Source organism: Mus caroli, chromosome 12, assembly GCF_900094665.2.
Source record: "Mus caroli chromosome 12, CAROLI_EIJ_v1.1, whole genome shotgun sequence".
NCBI classification, from domain to species: domain Eukaryota; kingdom Metazoa; phylum Chordata; class Mammalia; order Rodentia; family Muridae; genus Mus; species Mus caroli.
This window is the reverse complement of record NC_034581.1, coordinates 112,442,514-112,462,345: the sequence shown is the minus strand read 5'-3', so window position 1 is coordinate 112,462,345 and position 19,832 is coordinate 112,442,514. Positions and strand designations below refer to the sequence as shown.

General features: G+C 41.8%; 1 protein-coding gene across 1 annotated transcript in view; it reads right to left on the bottom strand.

The window, feature by feature from the left end:
• Rapgef5 (Rap guanine nucleotide exchange factor 5) overlaps positions 1-18,836 on the bottom strand; it is a 194,075-nt gene extending 175,239 nt beyond the window's left edge. The window contains exons 1-5 of the mRNA XM_029484349.1: positions 18,780-18,836; positions 12,836-12,886; positions 10,719-10,825; positions 6,613-6,734; positions 4,254-4,422 (exon numbers count right to left, since the gene is read on the bottom strand). Of these exons, the coding sequence (XP_029340209.1) occupies positions 4,254-4,422; positions 6,613-6,734; positions 10,719-10,825; positions 12,836-12,886; positions 18,780-18,827 (497 nt within the window). The 5' untranslated portion in view covers positions 18,828-18,836. The remainder of the gene's footprint in view (positions 1-4,253; positions 4,423-6,612; positions 6,735-10,718; positions 10,826-12,835; positions 12,887-18,779) is intronic.
• Positions 18,837-19,832: the final 996 nt, after the last annotated feature.

The following is a 19,832-nucleotide window of genomic DNA, read 5'->3' as shown; positions in this document are numbered from 1 at the left end:
AGAGTGAGGGGCAGGGTAGGAGAGTGAGGGGCAGGGTAGGGGAGTGAGGGGCAGGGTAGAAGAGTGAGGGGCAGGGTAGGAGAGTGAGGAGTAGGGTAGGAGAGTGAGGAGTAGGGTAGGGGAGTGAGGGGTAGGGTAGGGGAGTGAGGGGCAGGGTAGAGGAGTGAGGGTCAGGGTAGGAGAGTGAGGAGTAGGGTAGGAGAGTGAGGAGTAGGGTAGGGGAGCAAGGGGCAGGGTAGGGAGAGGTGAGGAGAGAAGACATAGACCAGCACCTTTTTCTGGGTTTCCCACAAGTGGTAACAATGAGGCAGGATTAAACAGCCTAAAGAATGGCTAGTTCGCTGGGCAGTTGTGGCACATGCCTTTAATCCCAGCACTTGGGAGATAGAGGTAGGTGGATTTCTGAGTTTGAGGCCAGCCTGGGCTACAGAGTGAGCTCCAGGACAGTCAGGGCTACACAGAGAAACCCTGTCTCGAAAAACAAAACAAAACAAACAAACAAACAAAAAAAGAATGGCTAGTTCAAATAGTTTACCTGACTCTGGGGAACAGGGTTACCCCCATTTGCCTAGTACTTGACCCTGCTGTGCTCAGGACAGGTGGAAAGCCCAAGCCCAGAAGGGGAGACTGGCCTGCAGAATTTGCATTGATTGGTCTGCTTGGTCCACATATGAAAAGGTCTTGTACATGGATATTCTTTACTAGCCTCCATGAATTGACTGGTCTTTAGAAGGGCATCTTCTCAGGGTCAAGCAAGGCCCCAAACTGCACAGCCTTTGGAACACAAATACCATGCAGTCAGAGAAGACACATACGCAGTGCTGCCAGTAAGACTGCAGAGCCAACAGATGCGGTCCCAGGAAGTTTGTGCAAAGGCTACTTTCAAAAGAACAGGAGTCACGGGGTCAAAGATGCTGACTTGTCCAGGCTAATCAGGACTGAAACTCAACCACTTTATTTAGGAACACAGTAAATAGGCTTGCAGTCATCACAAGGAAGTTTTAAGTGGAGAAAGCCTCCTCTCAGACAGGAAAGACTTCATCTCCTCAAAATGGCCCCATGCTAGCTACCCACCACATCCCACAGGGCACTCTTTGAAAGAGCAGGGAAAGAAGCAGATACCGTATTTGAATAACTTTACTGTATTAGACCAAAGGTAGGAACTCATAAGCTACCCAAGAGGATGAATATTCATGTGGATAACACACACCAGGTCCCTTAACAAAAATAAATAAATAAATAATAAATAAATAAATAAAAATTTTCTTTACATATTCTCTGTATCCCCAGCATTTGCAATCCTTAACAAGTCTTTTAATAGCATGGATGTTACCTGCTTATAACGGAAGACTATGGTTTTATTTATTCAAGGGTCAAGCACAGACTGGAGCCCAGCCTCTTCATCCTTGTGAGGAGAGAGGCAACATACTGTAGCTGAGCCGGGCTTGGCTTTGAAAAGCATTGACTCTCAATCGGGTTCTTATCAGGAAGAACCATCATACAAGTCAGGATGGAATTACTAGGTTGTCTTTCTTGTTACTGTTAATTTCTCAAACTTTACTCATTCTCTTCTCCTCCTGTCCATAGTTTTTTTTTTTTAAAAAAAAAAAAAGGAGTGTCAGGAAAAAGTTTGTTCTGGATAACTTAATTTGGGCTTCTGTCTGAATAAGGTACTACAACTGGCCTCTTTCCCTGCAATACCCTGACAACCAACTCAATCCTTTCAAATTATCTCTTTTGGGGGGAATAAAGACTATTTCACAGAGAGTTGGACATTTGTTTCCTCAAACAAGGCGAGAAGCTTGCACAGCACCACCTCTCTTCCTGCTGGGGACACTGTGGACAACATTCTTTTTTTAAATTATAAAATCCCCTTTATTATTTTTTTCCCTCTTTAAAAATACATTTGTAGAGAACAGATTTGTGTTTATACAGAGACATTAAGTGGTTTTCTGGCATCATTTTAAAGTCATTTAGAAAGGATGGCAAATTAGGGGACCGAATGTGGAATTGCGTAGGTAGAGCTTAATAGCTTTCAAATATCAAAAAGGTTATTAAAAGCACCACAGGATGGAGTTTTTAGCTCATAAATGGAAAACAAGAATCAAAAAACTTCAGAGGGCATTGCAGTTAGAAGTCATAAGAGTGAAAGGACACAAAGCTAAGAGAGGCACAGAAGAACGGGTTTTCCTTTTTAAATTACCAACAGTTAATAGCAGTGATTTACCAACCACAAGCCTAAGACAGTCCAAGGACATCAGAGAAACTTCATAGGCAAGGTAGGACGTGGGCTCCCCCTGGAGGGTTGGGCAGAACTTACAGGGGAAAAACAGGCAAAACAGGAAGCAGAGCAGAGCACTCATTGGCAGGTGGGCTAACCAGTGTGGGCTGAAGGCCAAAACAAAGGAGCCAGGTTGAAGTCAGTTATGATGAAAGTATGTGCAGGAACCAGGGGAGGTTGTACAACTCAACTGAAAGAGGACAATGTCCCTGGACATCTTTTCTCTGGCCATCCTTTGTTCTAAGTGGGATAGCTCACAGGATGGATACATATCTTCTCTCTCCAGAAGAAAATGGTGGCTTAGTGACTTGATTCTTCTACGCATGGTACTTATTATAGGAATAAACAGATCCTTGGGTCTCCAGTGACCATTTGTACTGGTAAGTGACTGTGACCAAATACTCCTGTTCAGGCCAAATGGATGAAACTTGCTGATGAATGTGGCATTCTACAGTCCATTCTCAACCCAGGATCTGCCATTTGTATCCACAGTAATCAGTATGACAGAAGATTGCAAGCAATCTGGAATTGATATTAAGGCTTGAATTTTTAAAATAACTGGCATTTTTTAAAAATTAGGGCAGGTTCAGGAGTTACATGACACAAGGCTATCTCAACCACAGGTGTTCTAACTTGCTATCTGGGGGAGGCGAGATAACTCAGTACCGTCCTGCCCCTTCCTTAATCTGAACATACCCAGGGATTTCTACACCTCTACCATGTGTAAAAGACAGGAAATGGTAGAAGCACCCTATCAGAGCATAGCAGTCCCTCAGGGTTAATGTCAGTCACCATGGCTGTGTCTGATTAGAAAGGCATGTCAAGCCTTCTTAGAGATCGCCTTGGAATTTGCTGAAATGTGCCTTGACCTCTCTTGGATACATATGACCTCTACAAGGAACATATTAAATAAAGGCCACTGTGTTGCCATAATTCAGTGCCACTGGAATCTACACTCCTATTGCACAGCCCTCTGCCTACGGTGGTGAGGACATAATCACAGGCCTCTAACACTTTCATAATTTGTGCTTACAACTCTTACAGAATGGAAATTAGCAGTGCCTGTCTTAAAGGATCTTTCTGAAGTGAAGCCAAAACTGCAAGGCATTCTTTTAGTGCAGTGCCTGACATGAAATATGTGTTCAACATCCAACCTTCCTATCAGAAACGTATCACTAGTATAAGATGTTCCTTTGTGAAAAGACTGAATGAACTATTCAACAGGATCACTTTCACTAATAAGAGAAAGGTATGTTTGCTGTGGTCGGAGGAGTGCATCTCTTGGAATTTGTAGTCTCTACCTGAAAAGTAAGGGCTGTTCACTTGTCTTAAGAGTTAGCGGTATGGGACAGTGTACTGATACCTGAAGAATTCTATCTATTAGTGATTCAGCTGACATTTCAATCCGCAACTCCTTTCTGAAATAAGCTCTTCACTGTTGCCAAGGATAAACAAGGCATGTCATTAATCCCCATACCATGACTCAAGGAAGCCTCTGCTAATTAATTTTAACTATTCAGTGATTCACTCTCTTCAGGTGATAATGATTCACATGTGTTGATTTGCCAAACATAGCTTCTAGATTATTTTCAGAAATGTCTGTTGGACTCCTCCTTAGCACAGCAGTCACGACTTGGACAGTGCCTAAGATGTGAGTTATTATTTCATTCCAACTTCGGCCCTGTCATATGTTTATACCTAATTTAGATCATCTACTCATTTAGCAGTGAATTAGAAGCATCGTGGTGCAGCCGGTAGAACAGGCATGCCTGGGATCAGAATAGCAATGGAGCCATGTAGGAGCCAGAAGGCATCTTCTGCAGTGTGTCTTACCTCCCTGAACTTGGAAAGAGTGTTCCTACCACTCAAACAAGTAGGGATCTGCAGGCAGGCACAGAGCACAGTCCCAGGACAAAGGAGATCTTCTCTAAGAAAAAGCAGCTTACAGTGGTACCTAACAGCACCTACTCACAGGTCACAGATGCCAGCTCTTGCAGGAATGAGATGCACAAGCTCCAGCAATAGCTTCACTCCCTTCTGCCATTCTTCCTCTCTTTCAAATTCGCAGTACAAGTAGCTGCACTCATCCGAAGAAAACTGGTAGAAAACATAATTATCTTGAAAGTATAGATGTTGGTCCACTGTTCGAAGCAAACAAACAAACAAACAAACAAACAAACAAAAAGTTGTGGTTTAGAGTCATAAATCAGATAATAAACTGAAAAGTCCAATAATTAAGGAGAACCCATAGACAAGGCTGTAACTCTGTACATCTGAGCTTCATTCATGCTTACACGCCCAATCAAAATGAAAGGATGCACTGGCTGGTCAATTTCACTGCTTGAACTTTGATATATTCACATATATGCTATGTTTTCTGCTTCACAGACAGGTGATGACCAAATCAATATCGCTTCAAAGAGAGCAGCAGGCAATGCCCCATAAACACAGCACGATAGCAAGTTTCAGTTAGCAAGATCAGTGGCTATCAACTGGGGATGATTGTGGTCCTGCTTCAGGGGACCATTGGTGATGTCTAGAGGCATTTTGGTAGTCACAATAAAAGGGTATGTTACCGGCATCGAAGAAGAGAAAAGAAACAGATGCTGGCAAAAATCCTGTATGTACAGGACAGTCCCCCCACAGCAAAGAGTTGTCTAGCTCAAAACGTACATACTGTCAATGTTGGGAAATCCTGTCGTAAAGGAATCAAACATTAGAGATGCTTCCAAAAGGCATTTACACGAAATGTGTGGCTAACTAGAAACCCAATGCTAGCCAATGAGCCAATAAAAGCTCCCCTCCTCAAAAATAGTTAACTGACTTTCTAAATAAGGTACTAGGTATTAGTGAGTAAGATGACTACAACCATGTCCCCTCTGTATTGTTCTGTAGGGGGAGTTTCCCTAATTATTGCTTGGCTAAATAAAGATGTCAGAAGCTAATCGCTAGGTTTTAAAGAGAAGGCGGGATTTCCAGGCAGGACAGGAAGAGAGCACAGGGAGGACCCGGGGAGGGGGGGGGGTGTTGGACGAGGGGGCAGGCAGAGGAGAAGCTGCAGACAAGTAGGTCTTTCGCACTGATAGTTTGTAGCAACTGCGGAGACCAAGGTGAATGGGGCAGGATATTCTTCGCCTAGCCTTTGAGTTATCTGGTCAGTTTTAAAATATAAAGGTCTCTAGTGTTTTCCTTCCACCGGGCTAAAGGGAGCTAGGGAGCTGGGTGAGGCAGCCATTGCTGCACCAGGCAAGCAGCAAGCGGAAACCTGGAGTGCTAGCCTGGGATCTGGGTAAGCCAGAGAGCCAGCCACAGGGGTGGATGGTCTGTGGAATGTGAGCCGTAGCTCCAGGCATTCTCAGGGGGAATGGGCAGGATGGAAGTGGAGCTAGATGCGGTGTGATCTCGGAGCTAAGTCGTGAGGGGCTGCAGCACTGGGCAAGGAGACCAGGTAGAGGGAAGCGTGTTTTCTAGAATTGCACACAATATTGTTCTTTCACAATGATACCAGGAATTGCCCTCAATATTTATCCTCTATAGAATATCCTGCCCCATCCGCCTTGGCCTCCGCAGTTTGCTACAAACTATCAGTGTGGAGAGACCTACTTGTCTGCAGCTTCTCCTCCGCCTGCCCCCTCGTCCAACCCCTGTACTCCCTGTGCTCTCTTCCTGTCCTGCCTGGAAATCCCACCTTCTCTTTTAAACCCAGGATTAGCTTCTGACATCTTTATTTAGCCAAGCAACAATTAGGGACACTCCCCCTACAGTACCAACTAGCATCTGAGAAATCGAGATTAAATAAAAAACAAAGATAGTTTGGTTTCTGCTCCTTCAATTCTCCTAGTTCAACTAAGAAGAGAGAGATCGCCATCTATCTGACCTTCTACTTAAACATCACTTTCTGGCCTGTTTGAACAGCTAATATTCACAGCTCACATATCTACACGTTCATTGTTATTTAATTAAAATGGCAAACACATACGGCTCGTAAGTCAGTTTCTGATGATTGCATACACCATAATACGCCATTCATTTGAAGCAACAAAAGATCTCATTGGCAAAAATATGAGCAGAGTAGACAAGGAGAAAGGAAAAGACTTTTACAGGTGTAAGCCTGCAATCAACAGGTACCTAATCATTTCCACAGAGGGTGTGGGGAAAGTAAACGAATCAAAAATGATCTGCCATTTTTACTTAGAAAATAATTGTGTAATAAAATCTGCCTTCAAAAACAATTTCCATCCAGATTATGATATCCTCCGGAAGGTCAAGTACGGTCTGGTCTAGCAGTTTAACAGCACAGTGACTGTGTCCTCAAAGTAAGGAACACTCACCTGATGACATAATCCCCATATCCAGTAGAAGCTGCCAGACTCCAATGGCCATAGATCTGCACTGGACAAAAGGACAGTGTTCCAGGAGCCAGTCGACCAGCTCTGACCCCACACAGCTTCTCCTGGAACAAAGCAAAGCCACAAGCAATGAGAAATTTCAAAAACGAAACATTGATGTTAGATGCCATTCCTTTCATGAGCGCTCTGTCTCTGAAGTAAGCAAGCCAAGAAAAAAATGGCATTGCCTCTCCTCTACCTTCAGGTTAATGCTAATATAATGATAAGCATTCAGATATATGGTCCTTTTAAATGAGAACACAAGTGGCAATTAGACCAAACAGTCAATATGAACTTCTAATTCTATAGGACACCTTTCATGTTAAGGATCACAGTGTTAATTAACTAATTTCTCAGTGCTTCTTTCAATTAGGCAGCATCTTTGGGTTTTGAAAGCACTTTAGCCCATGGATTAAATACTGTCATTTTTTTTTCACATTCTCAAAACACTGAGGCTCCACAGCCTTTTCTGCGTGTCTGATATCACCTGGAACACGGAAGTGTGCAGACATTTGCTCAACAAACCAAATCTCCACATTGCAAGAGGTAGCACAGGTGGTCATGAGGAAGTCTCCTAGTCCGAGCCTTTCAACAGCACTATGCTCAGTGGTTTCAGGGAAAAACAAGGGTGCTGTCAGGTATAGATATTGATATGTCAAAGCTATCTGGAAACTTAGACGCTCACCCCTATCAAATCCTTTAGGTGTTGCTGGTGACCACAAAGCCCAAATCCTTCTAACTTTCCTTTCTCATTAGGAAGGGTTTATTCTGTTTGGAACACTGGCTTGGAACAAATATGCTAAAGTACAGAATTGCTATAACAACCTTAACAGAAAACTGGGTACCATTCCCCAACACGATATTGATTTCATTGTATCTGGTCCCTTTCTGCCCCTCCCTAAACTTCATCATTATGTTTGAAATTGCTCTTACCAACCATCTGACCAGGAAAACCATTAGGGACAAAGAGAAACTCTGCCCTTAATATCTCTAAAGCAAATAAAATGAGATGAGCTGCTATGCATTTATTTTCTAATCCCCTGACTTGTTGAGCAGATCTACAACAATCCCGTTTAAAGCTCAAATCTATGGGGCAGAGAGGAGTGGAAAGGATAAAAACTGAGGTTATTGGAGCATTGCGATCTAAATACTGGCAGTAGTTCTTAGCCACAGTGTGATTTAAGTCTTGTACTCCATCCAGAAGCTTTGGTGGTACATGGAGATCTAACCAGAGCTGTGATACCAGGCAGTAGCACTTCCATCCAGAGGTGATGAACTATAGACCCATGTGGTCCTGTGTACATATGGAGGTAATGAGCTATAGACCGATGTGAGTCCATGGACAGCTACATTTTACCCATCTCTGGGGTGGAAATTTTGCTTTTTCTTGACCTCTTCCTGTCTTCCCATTATAGTTTCTAACTACCTGTGGTAATACAGACAGTAAACTTTAAAACATAAATGATATAGTGGAGCGCTTAGTGATTCATGTACTTAAAAGGAAATAAGGTCTCAGGAACTAACATGCTCTTTCTATAGTACAAACTGAATAGAAACTTTTCAAAGCTTTTATTGTGGATTTTTACCTAGCATACGGGAACACATCACCTCCATTTACCACCAGTTTAAGTGCTCCATCCCAGACAACCTTATTGGTAATTTGTCTTCACTCCTAGAACACGAGTCAGTCCTTAGACTATAATGGAGAAGACATACAAATACATACTCCCTCCCAACTCTGTTCATATAAAAACCTACATACATTCTAAATTGGATAGCTCATTTTCCCATGGACCTGCTTAGATCTCCATTTCAATCAGTGCCCACCGAGATTGCAAACAAATTAAAACAAACAAACAAACAAACACACCCTAAGAACAAAGGTAGACTTTAGCGTAGCCTTCTGTAACTGACATGGATTCTCTGAGCTTGCTTACAACTAGACATGAAGACTTCCATATACAATGTCAGTTTTAAAGAGTTGGGTGTCACTGTACTCGATGTCTTTTACTTTTTTTTTTTTTAAGTTTCAACCTGTGTGGTGTGTGTGTGTGTGTGCGTGTGTGTGTGTGTGTGTGTGTGTGTGTGTGTGTGTGTAGAGGTTTGAATGCAAAATGTCTCCTGTAGGCTCATATATTTGGACACTTGGTCCCTGGCGTGGTACTGTTTATAAGGTGACAGAAACTTTAGACCACTGGTTCTCAACCTTCCTAGTGCTGAGGCCCTTTAATATATAGTTCCTCATGTTGTGATGACCCACAACCATAAAATTATCTTGTTGCTACTTCATAACTATAATTTGCTACTGTTATAAATTGTAACCTAAATATCTGGTAGGCGGACCCTGCTTTAGAAGGTGCAGCCTTGTTAGAGGAAGCACATCGTGGAGGCTGAGCTTCAGGAGTTCATCAGCTAGCCTTCCTTCCTGTTTGTTCTCTCTGCTTCATGCTTGTGGCTAAGATGTGATCTCTCAGCTTCCTGCCCATTCACCTGCTGCTATCTATCCTCTGACATGATGGGTACCATAAGCCAAAATGGACTCTTCCTGAAGCTGGCTGTTGTACTACTGAGCTCGCAGCAGCTGTGATTGTGTACCCAAGTTCTCCACAAGACTGGGCCTCTCAGCTCCTGGTCATGAAGAAGACAGGGTTCATAGGGCCCTACACCTTCCTGGGGTTTTATAATTCCGCTATAAACTTATTGATAAAAGGGCAGTCATTTCTTTCAGTGCCATAAAGAACTTGTAAGGTACCAATGTGCCTGGAAACAAACTCCCAACTACACTCATGTAACCTTGCCCCCCCCAACAAAAAGACATGACAATAGAACAGAGGCTAATGGGAAACAGGAAGAGGGGCAACATGAGTGGGCCTATAATAAGACAGCAGCAGAGGTGGAGATAATAATGACTGAAATTCACTGAGTACAAGTTTGAATCCCATTATTATGTATAAATGATGCATGCTAATAAAACATTAAAACATTTATTTGCAGAAACTGGTTACTGTTAAAAGGCATGAAGAAACTTTTTAGAACATAAACACCCTTTGTATATTAATAATGGTTACACAGATGATGATTGCATAGGTATATAGTAAATGAAACTGTATTAGGCAATATACTTAAGACGTGTGCATTTTTGTGTATAAACTGTACCTCAGACAAGAGTCTTCTTACCCCAAATATCTGGGAATCACTATTCCCAGGATCCAGGCAATGTTTTCAATGGAAACATTGGTTTCCCGTAGCCAATGAAAACAACAGGAAAAATAAACTGATTTTTTTTTACAAGTTAAATTTTTATAACTAAAAGGAACATCCTTTATTGGTAGAATATGTCCTCCTTTTTGTGATTTCTGAGTGCTGTCCCAATTCTGCTATTTCAATGTTATCTCTTTAAGAAAAGCAGCAATAAATAACATTTCCTTTCCTCTTGGTTTTACTTTTATAATTTTCTTTTGGTATCATTCAGCGTTAGTCCATCTTCCTTTGTTTTGTTTTGCTTTAATATTCCACAAGAGTGAAACACATGCTTCAGATGACCTCACAGTAGGTCCAGCCATTTATTAAGACTGGCCATAAACTATTTGTTTCTCCAATACAGATGTGACTCTATTATTCACTGGCTTAGGAAGACAGATTGCCTATTCTCATTTTACAGTGCAGAGAGGGATGCGGCTCCTTCTCACCTGGAGGATTTGAACAGCTCTTTTTACCTATGAAACTTTCCAGAGACTTGACGATGTCTCCAATATGGAGAGACCTATTTTTCTTGACGTCCCCAGTGTAGCATGCACCCATGTCTCAGGAGAATGAGAGGGGCAGGGGACGGGGGAGAGAGAGAGACTATGTAGTTAGGAAGGAGTTTCATATTCTTTTAGACCCAGAAGCCTAACCATGACCATAAGCAAGCACCCTTAGGATCCTCAGCAGAGAAAACACATCTGTCCCTCTGACTGCTAATACAGAGACAGCCTGCTACTCTATGCTCAAGGTTACAATTGTAACACAGGCTGTTTTCTTGACAAGGTGTTAAGAAATTGTGTTACCTGTAAAACCCCTTGAGATTCACTCTGTCCTTTACCAGGTCAGCTGCTTGAAGGATAATAATATTCCTTAATGCTCTTCCTGCACAGGAAGAATTCTCTCCATAAATCTAAGAGAAAAGACAAACAATCACTGTGAATGTAGAACAATAATGTGACAGTCTGTGAACTCCCAATAGGATGCTCTATATAAGTAGCATGACCAATTCCCAGAGCTTCAGACACATTTTAGCCTATGAAGCTACCGGCCTATAATTACCTTACTTTATTTTAGCTGATGGTCTACTTAGGTTATTAGACTATAATAACTTTTCCAAATGTAAAGTACTTTACCTAACTATAATTATAATATTCTTTTAAAACACAAAGGCTTCTGTGTAAAATATCCATTATCTTAAATATAGTGTTCCAATCACTATAGGAAACTGAAGAATCATTTAATCTATTTAGATTAATCACAAACAAATCTACTACTTTGGCCATATTGGTAATTTATGCATATAAAAGCCCTCAGAAGATATTTCCACCCTTAGTGAATAACTTAAAGATGGTGCAATGTCACAGCAGGCTACTCTGCCCTGAGGCTTCACATAACCTCAGAGTTCACAGCTAATTCCAAAGTTCTGATTTGATCTACAGTACTTCACAATTCCATCTTTCAGAAAGAGATTTCATTTAACTTCTTTCCTTAATCTTCTCATCCCTCCACTGTCATTGTTGGTCCCTGGAGATGAAGATAGGTAGCTTTAGTGAGCTTTAAGCCCTATTTTTAAAATACTTCCTTTTCTCCAATTGTACCTTCCTCTATAGCACAAGGCTGTTTCATAAACCAAGGAGGTGCAAAGCAATGAGCTTACTTCAAATGGTAAATGCCCATGAAATTGTTGTATGCTGCTAAATGTTTACAGATTTCCATTTGTTCTCTTTATTCATACTGTGAAATTTATTTATCTTATGTGGATGTGTACTTTTCCCTGAATGTATTTACATATGTATGTGTGCCATATGGTGCCTGGTGCCTCCGAAACGCAGAAGATACTAGATTCCCTAGAACTGAAGTTACAGATGGCTGTGAGCCACTGTGTAGATGCAGAGAATTGAACCTGTGTCTTTTGGACAAATAACCAGGGCTCTTAACTGCTGAGCCATCTCTCTGCCCCATTTGTTTCTTGGATAACTCCTTTTTCTTTTTTTCTGGCTGTGCTGGGTTTGATCTCAGGGCCTTGTACATACAATGCAAATACTTTACAATTGCACTACACCTCTGGCCCTCTTAGTAAACTATTTCTTCACCTATAAATATTGTCTCTTAAAGCAAACAAATTGATTGTATATTGGTCGTGACTTGATAGGAAATAAGTGCTTATACTTAATTCTCCCAGTCGTCACTTGTACATAATTTGATGAGAAAGTGAAAATGGCCAGAAATGATGCTTTGTTAACAAGTTTTTAAAAGTCAAAATCTTGAGCCACTGACATGACAGAAAGTTACTGAGGCAGAGGCATGAGTCAGCTGATGCTTAGCTAGTCCTGACACCTACAAGGTTCACTCAGTAAGTATAAAACATTTAATGAGCAGCTGACAAGTACAGATTCTACTCCAAGTGCATAACACAGTGCAGAGCAAGGCAGACAGGTCCTCACCTCCATCTCCGTTTCTGAAGAGTGAGAAAGTGTGGCTGATTCTTTAATGCAACATAATAAACACTAACCCATCTCTTCTCATCAGTGAACTCATAAGGGACAATGCCCTTAGACCTAACCACACATGCAAGACGCTCAGTCTTGTCTTACTAATGTTCTATATACAATGTATACTACTTGCAACCTCATGTGTTACCATCGATACAAAAAGTAAAGGATACATATTTACTCTGTTACATTGATTTGCAAGGCATGTGGAAAAGAGTTATTTCTTATCTCATGAGTATCATGTATCAGGGCAATGATCAGGGAATTTCAACTTCTTTGGTGGTCTTCCCTGATGGGGAGAAAGTGTGGTGAGTGCATTATCCCTGCAAAACTCCAGGTCAGGGCATCTCTAACAAAAGCATTCTCCACTAGCATTTGTGAACCACCATTCCAGAAAGTACAGAAGGATAGAGAAAACAGTTTCTTACCTGAGAAGGACTATGTTCAAGGTATGGATTAGAAATTCTTCTTGAGAGAGTCTATTTTAAAAGAAAAAGAAAAAAAGGAGAAATTAAACTCAAGCAGATACTATAAACCTAATAATAATAATGACAACAACAATAACAATAATAACAACAAAATAAAATAAAGCACATGTAAGAATCAGGCCTAGGACCACACTAAAGATGAGTTTAACAGACTTCAAGAGTCTCCTAAGATCATCTGGTCAACCTTCACACCAATCAAGCAGGTCACTCTACTTGACTAGCTCCTGCCTCAGAGGCCAACAGCTGCAGTGATGGAGAAAACTATGTCTTCAGACCCCTCTCTCCACTCCTGATGAGGCTGGGATTCCATTTCTCTTGCTCTGCCCCCCTTCAAGCCTCCTTGGCTTCTAACTCAGATGCTATCCCAGCCTCCCAGTGATCTTCCTGCCTTTTAGTTTCCCTCTCTGAACCACCCTAAAACCTTCAACAGACAAATCTACCCAAACCATGCCCTTCCACTTAAAGTGAGTCACTGGTAGCTTACAGGAGCTAACTTAAGGCCCCCAGGTCCACAGTCTACCTCTTATACAGTCTTGCGTTCTCTCTCTCTTCAGCACCACAGAAATTTTCTCACTAAGATTTGTTTCCCTGGGTCTTGAAGAAGATATTGTAGATTATGCTCACAAAATAAAAGACACATACTGAAACTGACAAAAATAAAGAATTTGGAAGAACCAAGAGTCAGGATGTTAGGGAGAGATCAGTCCACAAGTCCTTGTCTTACAAGCATGTAGACCTGAGTTTGATCCCCATAATCCATTTTTTTCAAGTGGGTATGGCAGCATATACTTGTAATCCCGGAACTATGAAGGCAAAGGCAGGTGGATCCTTGAGACACACTGGAAAGCCAGGTTAGCGTGGAGGGTGTAGACCAGTGAGAGACTATATCTCAAAAGTGAAAGTGGTTAGCACCTGAGAATGATGCCTCGGCTGTCTTCTGATCTCCACATACATATGCCTATGAACACACAAAAGTATACCCACCCATGAACATACTCACACACATACATTAGAGCAACCTGTCACTCACATACCTGGTTACATCATATTCTGTTCAAATCTACTCTTCCATGATGGACCCACAGGACCTCAAAGCCCAGGTTCGCACTCCTCCCACATAACTGCTAACCAAGCCTGACTCTACTTAACTTCTAAGATCAGATGAGGTCCTATGTGTTCAGAGTGATACGGTGGTATACCAGATGTTACTTCCCGTGAAGCCCTGCCAAGGGGAATGGGGCAGGGAGAGGGGGGCTTTGATACTCTCTGAAGATCTTTGTTTAGATGCTGCTCATGCTACAGAACATGGTGGCACATTGGGGACCCGTGCTAGCACTTTGTAGTGCTTTGGTCTTGTGGCACCCAGCATACGACGTTATGTAAAGATGTTTATTTTTCCCATTCATTTATTTAGCTCTTTGTGTATCAACTAAGTATTTGCTGTATGGTTTGAATTGCAGGACCTAATTTTCCCTACCTAACAATCTAGGAAGCAGCAACATCCCCCACAGATGCTTAAGCACAATGGAGGATGATTATCATGTTCTACTGCGGTTCAGGAGGAACAGAGAAACTAACATTTAGTGAGCTCCCAACCCATGTTTAAAAGCGCTTTACACCTGGACTCTAAGAATGGATGCTTTAGAAAGCCCAGTTTTTAGCCTGCCGCCTCCATTTCTTAAAATAACCTGCCATATTTACCAAACATACCCTGTCATGCACTGCTGTGTGGTATGTGAACCTTGTACCACATTTTAACCTAAAAAGAAATTCCTGTTCTGACTCTTTCATATTCTAGACAGCTCCCACACTAATTATCTTTTGATTAAACAAACATAAGTATTGACTATTTGTCCGGAAATGCTAATAAACTTTGTTAAAAATCTGCAAGTTGCTTTAAAAAAGGAAATATTATAAGCTAGCCTATTTTTGATGCCTGCCATGCCGGCCTTGTCTATGCATAGTTCCCATGAGTCTTCCCAGATCTCTGTCATCTGAGTCTATAGAGTACCTTCAATTATTGAAATATCAAAAAATTTTAAACTTGCATTTACACCAGATTTTTCCTGTGAAGATGAGTTGTCATGATGTTACTTTTTATATCCTGAACAAGAATTTAATAACAACAACAAAAAGAACATTGTGGTGGACCAAAGCAAGCACACTTCAAATATTCATTGAATTGTCTCAATCAGTTAAACAAAACCAAATCTTTCACACAAGCTAGTCCAATAAAAAAAAGCTTTCCTTAGGTAAAAACCAGTTCTAAAAAACCGGGCAGGAATATTTTCACAAAGGAAACAAACGACTGCGTTTCTCTCCATTGCCACCCTAAACCAGGCAGCCTCCAGAGTTACAGTCACACAATCCAGCTAAGCAGCACCACCCCAGCACGGCCCCTTTCTAAAGACAGGTAAGGGAGGCAGGGAAAGTGATGGGACTCCTCAGTGCTATAGAGATAAGGGTGTTAGACAAGCTGCCAGTCCCTGGGGAATGACAAAAGACATAATAAGACCTTCTCTTTCACAGAACACAATCCTATTGTCAGAACCTCCTCTGAAGCCTCTTAACTAGGCCCAGGGGAGTTTTCTTTCATTAACACTTAGGATAGCAGCTCACTGAGCTAGGGCAAACCACAGAGCTCTCTGTGGATCTCATTGAAGTACTGACACTTAAACTTAAAATGACTTTTCTAAACGTTCCTGTAGACACTACTCCCTGTTAGGGTTCAATGTTGATCAGAAGTAACAAGTTACAAAGGCGAGATAAAGAGAACATACAGATTATCCACCCACACACACACCTCCGTGTTTAACAGGTCTAGGAGAGACTTGTTTCTTCACTGTATGAGAGGACCACCATACAGTTAGTCTCCAAAGGGCAGCTCAGCATCTACAAGAGCACTCTGAGAAGGATACCCCTCCATTTTAACATTCTGTCCCTGATCTGTACCCTGGTTTCACTACTTCATTCAGCACACAGGGCTTCGTTGCCTCACCTACAGCACCTCCCTTCTATTTAATTCATATTATGAAGCACCTATGCTTCTTCTAAGACACTGAGAAAACTAGAAACATGAGAACAAGGACCCTTCCATGATTTACACAACCCTTTCCCAGAAGACACAAGCTATAAATTTTAAACCTGTGGTGAATTATCCCTCTTGGTTCTGAATTTCCCGTCAGTTTGCTGTATCACCTCAGGTAGCTAATCTATCAATACCGGATATCGTTCTGATGTGGGCTTCGAGTGGGAGTTGTGACAGGGTATCTCTGTGTAGCCTACAACAGCCTCAGACTTGTGATTCTTCTGCCTTGGCTTCCAAGTGTTGGAACTATAGGAGTGTACCACCCAAGTGTTCTCTCTTTAAAAGGCTCCCACCATTATGATCTCATGAATACAGAGAACAGAAAGGGTTAGGGTTCATTGCTCTGCTTCTTCCCAACTGCCAAGAATTACTTAGTATAGGTGCATTGATTCAGAAAGGCACATGCATCCACAGATAGACTAATAACATGAATGAAAAATGGACTTTAATTCAAAATTTCCTCCTCCTCTCTATTTTAATGAATCATGTTTACTAAATGAGCCCAGAGAAATTTAATATTGTAAACATGGGTTAGAGGCCTGAGGTCCTTTATTGTACATGAATGGACACCAAGAAAAGGAGAGATGTCATAACTAAAAAAGACAACTGATTGACAGCCATATGTTGCTTACTTCCTTTTAGGTGGGTGTCCACGAAAATTAAGCTATAATTGTCCAAGAGCCAAGCCTGAGACTCACTGCAGTTGATAAAAATATCTTAGTTGAGATGTAGAGCTCTTGTCTTATCATCTCATGCAGGAGATGCCTCAACACTATCCGTAGATCCTGCTTAGGTTGCCAAGGAAAGAGATTTCCTAAGGAGAAAAAACAAATCCTTAAATCACCATGGAAGTACAACCTGTCCTATCGCTACAGTGAACCAAAGAGCACAGCAGACTGACTGATGACATAGTCGCTGTCTCGTTCCCCATTTAGAGCAACCAGGCAGAATATGAAAAAGGAACCATGGAATAAACACACCTGGACATCTCACCAAGCTAGGAAACCAGAAAGCTTCACAATTAACTGATGGACGTATAAAAGAAATCATAGACGGAAACAACAAAGCCTGTCACTTTCTGGCAACTTCTAAAACTATGAGTCTTTCTTATGACCAAGGATAAATGTGTTTCTCAACCAACCCCTGGTCAAGATAAAGGAGAGAATCCCACCATTTGTAGGTTTGAAGATCACATAGCCAGAGAATGAAGTACTTTCCTACAGGCCCCAGAGAAATAAAGTGAGAGCCATAGCAGAGACCAAAGCCAACAGTATGCCCATAGCTGAGTCATCATAATAACAAAGTATCCGCTACAGGCCTATATTTTACAGACATCAAGTAACAATCTTTGAAAAACTCTGTTGTAAGTAGTATCAATTCTGTTCTGTAGAGGCTAAACCAGACTAAAAAGAAGTTAGGAAACCCCCATATTTGCAACCCAAGTCCATCTTTAGTCGCTACTCCATATATGTATACATATATGTGTGTATATGTATACATATATATATATACATATATATATATATAATAACATAGAATATGGTGAGTTAAGTAAACTGACAGATGCACATCCAAGTGACTCTTCTAGTGATGTAAACACAGCTCTGTTCATCTCAGACAGTGCACCAAAAGACAGGAAAAAAAATGGTTCCACCCAAGTCCATCTTTGGGGCTGCTTACTGAAAACATCACAAAAGACTCTCTTCCACTACAGCTGCTAACTACTTAAATAGACTCAGGGAGAGCAGCAAGAAGTCCACTAAGGGGCTGAGAGCTGAGAAAGTATAGCATTTGCATGCAGGTCCTGGGCTCACTCTCCAGCACTGTGTGTGTGTGTGTGGGGGGGGGGTAACAACTAATACCTGCTAGATCCAGTGGTTCCCAAGCCTGAATGGCATAGAAGTTCTTAGGAAATTTAAGGAGAAAACACCATAGTCCCATGCCAAACAGACTGAATTAGAATCTCAAGATCTGAGTAGCATTCCCCTAACCCCCAGTTAGTTCTAATGTGTAGCCAGGTTTGAATTAAGCTGTAAAAAATGAGTGAGTTCATGCTAGGGAGACGGCTCAACAGTTCAAAGTGTTTGCTGCTCCTTCAGAGAATACCAGTTAAGTTCCTAATACCCGACTGTAATTTCAACTCCAGGGAATCTGATGACCTCCTCTGGACGCTACAGGTGCCTGCAATCACATGCATACATTCCCATACACATAATTGAAATAAAAAAAGTAAAATAAAAAGTGACTTCTCAGCTATTTGAAACTTTTCTTCAAACATTACCTCCATCAAACACCCTGCTGAAGGAAGCAGGCAAGCATTTTGCCAAAAGAACTGAGATGTGAACATAATTTCCCATCAGCTAGCTATCAGGAGCACCCACTCAGACCATATGTGCTTTCTGTAAACTAGACACAGCCACAGGCAGTCTCCCCCATGTCTGCAGAGAGCTTTACCCTCTTAATGGCATAAGCTTTGTTTTGACCTCCCATTAACCAAGGGCTCCGTTCGAGCACAAACACGTTTCCCCACTTAAACTCTAAAGCTGAGAGGTGAATCACATCCTTGGTAAGAAGTACAAATAGTTGACAATTTTGTCTGCCTGAGATGTCAGTGAAGACTGCATCAGATACAAGAGACAACCCCCGAAGGTTCCGTGGCTTAAATTTAGGCTGTGTTTACAAACAAGGGAACAGTTGTGCCCTCCAGACTATGCATCCCTAGTTAATGTGGTCACAGGAAACCAAACTTTAGAGAACAAGTAGGAAAAAGTTGTGGGGAAGTTTTAGCAAGCTTACCCCATCTGTCACTGAATTCTCTACACTTATATGAGCACGGGTGGTCATGTCTGGACATCAGCGCAGACCCTTCCGACAGCAGCCAGCGTGACTGAGCTCCCTCAACAGCTCAAATGCAGAGCCCTCGGGAAGAGCAGAACGAATCATGGAAATGCCAGGAATCCTACAGTGATGTCAATAAACAGCAATCTGATAAGCAAGTGAGTATGGGTAGACAGGACACACCTTCCTCCCAGAACAATTCCAATGGCTGAATGTAATCATAAGAAGCCAGAAGAAAAAGTGCCCCTAAGGCAAACTCCGCAGTGGCAGAGCGGCAGCCAATACCTATGAGCGAATGCTAAAGTGAATGGAAACTGTAATAAGACACAGGGTCCTCACCTTCTGTGTACAAATATCTCCCTATAAGATGATCAGCGCATGGGAAAACAGTTTGCAGTGCATCTGGGAGATCCCCCTTAACCACGTGATAAAAACAACAACAGATCAGGTGACAAGATGAACGGAGAAAACAGTATTTCTATCAAAATGCATATCTGAATTTCATGAGATGCTATCAGACAACTTCAAGTTGAAGGGTGTTCTTTAAGATATCTGGTCTGCGCTCTGATAAAGATAACAAGTTTATGAAGGGGCAAAAGAAATTACAACCCTGGAGAAGACTAAATCAAACTCCCACGCTGGCCTCAAGCTCTTTATCCTTCTCCTTAGCCTTCCAAGTGCTGGAATTGCAGCTGTGTGCCACCACACTCAGCATGAAACTCCCAAGCACTGGAGTTATCTTAAACAGCAGTTAATGTTCTCCTTCTTCCCTACAAATGCAGTCTCAAGAAAACATCCAGGTATTATTTCCAATTTCAACACTTATTTCTTTGCTAAAAGCTGCACTTCCCTTACTATTGGCCAGTCCTCACACCTGAACAGATCCATTCCCTGGCTTTCCTGCCCATGTGGGCCCCTGGGGCTTTCACACACCTCAGATTAAACCCCTTCAACATCTTCTTACACATTATCTTTAACAAGAAAGACAACAAATACATTTTTCAGCTTACC